The sequence below is a fragment of the Glossina fuscipes genome, unplaced genomic scaffold (genome assembly GCF_014805625.2).
Source record: "Glossina fuscipes isolate IAEA_lab_2018 unplaced genomic scaffold, Yale_Gfus_2 26, whole genome shotgun sequence".
Classification (NCBI taxonomy): domain Eukaryota; kingdom Metazoa; phylum Arthropoda; class Insecta; order Diptera; family Glossinidae; genus Glossina; species Glossina fuscipes.
Window position 1 is genome coordinate 3418440 of NW_023998421.1, and position 7650 is coordinate 3426089.

Consider the following 7650-nt stretch of genomic DNA (forward strand, 5'->3'; position numbering starts at 1 on the left):
GTATTATCGAAACAATTTTTTTTTTTTTTTTTTTTTTTTAGCTATGCTTACGTTTTCGAACATATCGTGAGCGCTGTATAATGGAAAGTATCAAATAAATTTATTTTAAAAATAGCATTTGATAAAGTACAAAAACAGCGCAACAAAAAAAAAAAATTAAATCAAAGTAAAAATAAAAAATTAGCAAAAAAAATTCTAACTTAAAATCTTACATTACAAAGCAATAAAATAAAAGCAATAACAACAACCATAAAATAAACTAAAAAGAGAGGAATTAAAAACCGTTTAAAACGATTAAACTCAAATGAAAGCTAAATTCACAATACCCTACCATATGATTAGGGAGAGCTAATTAAATAATATTCGATTTGAAAAATTGATTTCAATAAAATAAAACAAATGTTGATAAACAGAATGAAATATTAATTTGCCGATGGGTATAAAATATATGAAATAAATAATCGAGCAACAAACTTAAATCATCAATTTAAGTTTTTTTTCAATTAACACGTTATACACTATAAATAAAATATAAAGTGACCAGGCATTCCTCTTGTATAGTGTTACTGGATTTCAATTTTATCAAAATTCTGTGCATCACACACTTTCGATAATAATAAACAATAAGTAATGAGTAACATAATAACAACAAAAAATTCCCAAGGTATGCATGCATATATATATATAAATGAAATATAAAATAAAAAATTCAACTTTTAAATGTAGAAAAAATTCTATAAACAGTTTTGAGTGAGCTGTCGCAGAGAACGGAAATATATTTAAGATAAAGAGTCGCCATGTATAAAGCACTTGGAAATTGCTTAATATTATTAACTATTTATGCTCTGATCTTGAGTGAAGCCAGTAGAGTAAAACGTATTGTAGGCGGGAAAAATTCCAAACCTCCACCTCCAGATGATCCGGTGATTTTTGCGCGATTGTTCAATCGTGATGCCCGCGTAGAGGGTTTTCACAATCCCGCAACGGGTGTTTATACATTTTTGGGATTGCATTATGCAGAACCACCAACCGGATCTAATCGTTACGCTCGTCCAGTGTACAAGCGTTTGGCTGGTGATATAAATGCTACCCGGCATGGTTCACCTTGTATACAACCGGATCCATATAATCCAAATCGTATTATAGGAGATGAAGATTGTTTGCTACTGAACGTGTATACACCGCGCATGCCTGATGAAACTACCGACATGCCAGTTATAGTATGGATACATCCGGGTGGATTCCGCTACGGTTCGGCCGCTCAGTACGATGCTACACCGATGGCTCAAAAAGGCGTGGTAGTGGTTGCTCCTCAATACCGTTTAGGGTCTTTGGGCATAATGGGCGATGGCACTCGGGAATTTGATGGCAATTTGGCCATGTTTGACATGGCTTCGGCTTTAAGATGGGTTAACGATTATATATCCTATTTCGGTGGAGATCCTAAACAAGTGAAAGCCGTAGGTCATGGTTCGGGGGCGGCTAGCGCTATGTATTTGTCCATGTCTCGTTCGGCTCGCAGCGCTGGCGACATTAACGGCGTAATGGCGATGTCCGGTACTGCGTTGGGTCAATATGCTACCGACAAAGAGCCTGTGCAGAGTGTCCAAGAAATCGCCGAAATAAATGGTTGCCCGACCACTAATGAAATTGAAATTGTGAAATGCTTGCGAGAGGTTATTATATTATTTGCAAAGGTATTACTGTAGATTGAACCACGTAGTCTTTTTCAGAAATCTGCAAAAGATATTATTGAGAATGATTCCAAAATACAAACGGAACGTTTGGCTGGTAGGGCCATGATAAAAGGATTAACTGGTGGCTTAGGATTCGAACCTCATATTGAATATGAAAATGATCACCGCGCTTTGCCCAGTTTAATTGAAGCTCCAGCGGAGCAACAATTAAAAAGCGGAAATTTTACCCCAATACCTTTACTAACGGGTGTTACTAAACAGGAGACAGCTAACGCTTTCAATTTGGATATCATAAACCAAGTTTATGGTTCGGCGGAGAAATTCTTGAATTCAATAACCGACACTTTACAAGAGTTAACCGGTTTTCTACGCCTTGATCAAGTCACGGGCCAAATAACGAAACCGGTGCTGCCTGGTCTCACTTCGGCTTTGACTCCTTCATTACAAGATCTTACCAAAATTCCAGAAACTTTCAATTTGGATCAGATCTTAGGAAAGGTAATGCAAGTGTATTCGTCTTCGCATAATATACTAATAGTTTTGTTATATATTTTAGGTTATTGAATCTACTACCGATATTCTTTTTAACCTACCTGCAGTTCTAACTACCCAAGTTTGGTCTCAAATTGCTCCGGCTTTTATGTATAGTTTCGAATATAATGGAACTGTTTCGAAAGGTATTAATTTTTTGCGTGGTCTGCCTATTGTATCAGCATCTGCAAACAACACAAATACACCTGCAGCAGCGCATGGCGATGAATTGGGTTACATGTTCGATTGTAATGATATTTACGGTAATCCTTTACCCGAAACCCGCTTAACTAGTGCCGATGATTTACGAGTCCGAAATAATATGATCGATATGATTGTTAGATTTGCTTCAGCGTCTGGACAAAACGAGACAACTGATAGTGGCTTCACTGACAGTCTCTTTAAAAGTGTAACTGGCAAAGGTATACCGTTTCTTAAAGTGGACACAAATCTGCAAACATCAAATGATTTCCGTTTTTGCGAATTGTCCGTGCTCGGAGCTAATTTAAGTCCCTTGACCTCGATCAGTTGCGAAGGCTTGGGTAGCATATTTTCTTCCCTTACAGACACCTTAGGTAATCTGGGCAAAAATTTGGGAGGACCCAATTTTGGAAATACAAATTTGGGGGGTATTCTAAACACTGGCTCAAACACAGCCAATAAATTTGGTGGCTTCTTTAACCGCCCTTTAACAGTTGACCGAGAAAATTCAGGTATAGGGTTATTAGGTTAAGATTTTTCCCATGAATTGTATAGGTATAAGTTCCGCAGTATGTTGTTTTCAATAAATTATCACATCGCTCAATTGGACTCTTGGAGTTCTGCAAAACCCGAATCTATCAGAAAGAAATTCGTTTTATCAAGTCCAGGAATATTATTCGTACAAGTGTCGTGTGTTTTCTGATCCAGGTCATGTTAATTTAACTACTTGTAACATGTTTTGTGGTTAATAAATATTGTCGATTGTGCCCAGGCATCTGATGAAGGAATCAAAAGATCGAATCGGTTAAAAGCGAAATTTGGGAAGTAGGGAAGTAGTTTTATGAAACCGCTTACATATAATCATTGTTTCTATTTTTTAAGAATTGGAAAGTGTTTATGTCAGCTGCTAGTCTTATCATTTTTTGGAAGATTGTATGTGATCGTTTACTGTGACCTTATGCAAATGGTAGAAAACATAAATAAGTTACGGACTAGTTAAGGACTTCAACGTCAAGTTAAAATCGCAAAGCTTCATATTGGTGTTCTACCTACTCAGTTAGTAAAGTTCACTGAATTCGAAAATGAAACCGTTATTAGTCTTCACCATTTGAGGGACAAATCAGTGCTTAGTGCACTTTTAAATTTCCTAGATAAACCCTGATAAGTCAGGGTAAAAGTTTTCTACATTTTATCTTAATAAACGGCTTTAGAATTGCGTTCAGTTGGCAATGCTAACCCTGTCAAGTTATTCTGTAGTGCGAGTATCATTGTTATTATTGTTATTATTATTATTAGTATTATTATTAATTTAATCAGAGAATGAATTCAAAGACTAAACTCTTAAAGCACTAGTATCTAAAGGCTTTCGGCTTTATTAAAAACTCTACCGCCCTTGAGATTTGAACCCACGACCGCTGAGTTGCTGGCTATTATTATTATAATCTATTTGCACCAAGGAAATAAATTCGAGCCAGTATCTGAAAAAACTGCTAACGGGCGGTGAAAATTGTTTCGCACATCACAGCAATGTCAGAAAACGATCACAGATGTATTTGTACCAACGGTAGCAAAAGCCGGATTGATGCTTTTTAAGATGATGCATTGTGCATTTGATCGGACTGAAAGGTTATACGAGCGTTATGCGTATGGATGTAACTTTAGAAGACACAAGGCTCTGAGAAGCATTTTTTTCACATTTTGATCAAATATTCAATGGGTTTATCAGAAAAATGCAAAAGGTTATTTTTCCAAATGGCACCTATTTGGTGTTGATATGATTCATAAAAAATATTTATGAATTTTAGTGAAAATACTCGGGGATTTTTTTTTTTTTCTTTGCCTCTTAATTACGAGCACTTGCAAAAGAAACTCTCTTGTGACGATATATTGTTTGTTTCCGTTTGCAATTAATTTTATTTTTATATATAAATGTTTTTTACTCACACAGTTGCTGAATTTCTTTACGTAAATCCTGATTTTATTCAATTATATATAAATATCATCAAAACGATTTAACTGAAAACTCTTAATTAAGCAATTAGTAGTAAATTAATTGTTTATTTAAGTATCAAAAAAGTGTTTGCCATGAAATAAACATAAAATAAAATCAATAATTGTGTATTTATGTGGATACAAATTTATGTATATTATGAAATTTTATTAAATACAAAATAAAAGGGAAAATTTTCAATTATTTTAGTTGAGTATTTAAAAGATTTATATATTAAAATAAAACAGTAAACAAGAAAAACAAGAGAACAACAGCAGCACTTAAATAAGTTATTTACCAACAATTCATTCAAATGCTTAAAATTCTTGTCTTCATTATCCAATAATAATTTTACTGGAGACAAAAACAACAATAACAATTTTGAGAAAGAGATGATAATAAAAGAAAAGAGAAATTTAATTAAGGTAGAAATTCTATACGAAGTTTGAGACGAATACTGAATCCTTATCTCCAAAGGAATTCGAGAGAGTTGCAACTATCTTCCTATCTTGTCGGAGAATGTGATGTGGACAGAACACATTGAAATCCTTACAATACTTTGAAGATTACGGCCAGATCTTTTTACATCTATGGCTAGATCGCGCTCTTCTTAAAATATAATTTGAATGTCATGAAGACTAAGACTAAATCGAACAACGAAAGTAAGGACTGGCAATGGATTGGAAAACACAAAAGACTTTTGCTTGGCAAGATTATTGAACGTATGGCAAAATAATGGCAACGAAAATGGATACATTTTTGAAATAAATTGAAATGAAGTGTACATTTAATACGCACAACGCATATCTAACTGTAAGGAAGGAAACTGTTCAAAAAGTCATCAAACAATACACTTAATCGACATAATGGAAAATATTTTATTGATATGTGCGCCCAAGCAAGGAAAATATGTAAACAAAATAATTTCATTATAAATTTTCGAAATTAATGAAAAACAATAAGTTATATCCTCTTAACTAAACTTTTCTCCATACCTTCTGCTATCATATTCTTTTGCATTTTTTAACTTTCCTTACACCTAAAGTATCAATAAAGCGCGGACTTTATGTGGAGCTTAACTCATGACGCTGCTATTCAATTTGGTCATGTGGGCAATGAGAATTTAAATCAGGTTCAAAATTAACTATCAGTTTCATACCCGCATCGAGTCTACAAGCTTGATAAACTCTCTTCAAGAGCTTGCGATATTTATACCTATCTTATTGAGAAATATATTAAGATATTACACGCTACACCACTTGTGTAAAATGTACAAGGATATATTGAGTTTGTGCGGATATATGCAACACCCAGTAGAACTTCATAAAGATTTACCTCTTATTATACCGATCGATTCAAAATTACTTTCTGACTCGATTTAAGCTTGTCTGTACGTCTGTCCTCCTGTTTGTATTCAATATACGCGCCGTAAAATGCTGAAATATTTTGATTAAAATTTGTACATTGGGGTGGTTTGGTTCAAGGGCGCACTCTATTGAAAGCGGTTCGGATTGGGTCAGTTTGCCGATCACTTTCTACATAATCCCATATTTTGTAGGATGTAGAGTATTTTATGGTGTGCCGCGGTCCACTCCAGTGTTTTTGCTTCTTTTCCAGACCTTTGGGCTAATTGGTAGATCACATTTACAAAATTCATTTATAAAAAAAATTACTTAGACCTTCTCTACAGAGAAAATCACATAAGTACCGAAAATCGTCTGACCTTATCTTATCTATCCCTATCTCTTCACTTCAGCGACGAATCAGATTATTTTTAAAAATCGGGTAAATTAACTCAGCTGTCCACTGTTACCGAACAATCGCCTATGAAAACATAATTATATTGGCCCTGCGGAATGCTTTGGCTCCCCTACACAGATATTGTGAAGCATCTTGCGAACTTCAAACATGACCATTTAGACGTTTCTGTGTGAAATTCAAATTCATTATCTCTTCGAGCACATAAGTTAAAGTTTTTTTTTAATGTTGTGGGCATCATCGTACCCGCATCATTTCAAAAGGTTTGTAAATTGCTAACCATTTTCAAAATACGGTGTTGCTTCGGGGGTATTTGTAACAGCGGCCCAATTCTATTGCTTCTCAAAAGAGGTTCTACTCGGACTAACCCACATTAGTGAACCAAACATCTCAAAAATTTTGATCCGTCTACAAACTATATAGAGGGATAAAAAGGCAGACGAAGAAGGTGCAACTCGAATCAATTTAGAAAATAATTCTGAATCGACCAGTATGTCTATTTTAAGTCCTTCCTTAAGTGTTGCATACATTTGCACAAGCTTAGTAAACACAAGTGAAATAGAGTATTATCAGCGATATGCCACCAAAAATTCATAGTGATTTTGAACTACAATGAAAGGAGGAAAAGAATCCTAATGAATATTGTGGAATTGATAAGCATTGCTTTAAAGTTAAGTTTTACTTGCATTAAAATTGTTGAAAGTCTCATCAACGTCGTTGATAAACAAATGAAAAAATACGCAACATCAATTTGACATGACACTGCCAAGACAACCGTCAATGTTGTCAGTCAATATGTCTTTTATCCATCTATCTACGCAGCCACACACATCTGCTATTTTATTCACATAGCTATCTTACCCAAACTACCCGCATTGCCACCCACAGTTACTTATGCTTTGCCTACTTGGCACTGTTTGATAAGATTAAAATTTATATAAATATACAAAATTTTGACGTGCGTGGGCGTGTTGCCTGTGTCCTCCTTCTATATAAGTTTTCAAACGAAATTGTTTGCGTTATGGATTTTGTGGGCTTAAAATTGCTTCAGTTAAGGCTTTAACTTATATTTCGCCATCTCGTTGTTATTTTGCTTTCACAAAAATATTATTATCACTCCCTTTGCCTTTACATATTTATATATATATATATATATATACACTCAAATGTTACGCTTTGTCCGATAAGCTTTACTAATTTTATTTCAAAAAAAAAAAAAGAAGTAATTATTTAGCATTTGTGCATGCACCACGATGTGTAAGTGAGTTTACGTTATTTTTATTTAAAATTTTTTTACTTGAAATTCACAACATTGACAATTTTACATTTAACAGTACGTGTTGTATACGAAAAGCATTTTCCGTTTTATTGACTATAGCCTTAACTTTATGACCGTGTTAATACTTTAATTGTCTGATAAAAGTTAATATTATTATACTGGATTAAAAGAAGCAAACAGCAGATCTAAGAATT

General features: G+C 34.1%; 1 protein-coding gene across 1 annotated transcript; it reads left to right on the forward strand.

The window, feature by feature from the left end:
* Positions 1-747: 747 nt before the first annotated feature.
* Positions 748-3764, forward strand: LOC119635275 (carboxylesterase 1E). The gene is made up of 3 exons (XM_038029994.1): positions 748-1676; positions 1734-2195; positions 2254-3764. Exons 1-3 carry the CDS (start codon positions 798-800, stop codon positions 2959-2961), a joined length of 2049 nt encoding a protein of 682 aa, XP_037885922.1. The 5' UTR covers positions 748-797; the 3' UTR covers positions 2962-3764.
* The last annotated feature ends 3886 nt before the right edge of the window (positions 3765-7650 follow it).

What these genes read in the sequence shown, in the direction of transcription:
- LOC119635275 (XM_038029994.1), top strand. Translation starts at nt 798, where the DNA reads ATGTATAAAGCACTTGGAAATTGCTTAATATTATTAACTATTTATGCT. An exon ending in TTGTGAAATGCTTGCGAGAG is followed by an intron (nt 1,677 to 1,733) that starts GTTATTATATTA and finishes AGTCTTTTTCAG; the next exon opens with AAATCTGCAAAAGATATTAT. An exon ending in TGGATCAGATCTTAGGAAAG is followed by an intron (nt 2,196 to 2,253) that starts GTAATGCAAGTG and finishes TATATATTTTAG; the next exon opens with GTTATTGAATCTACTACCGA.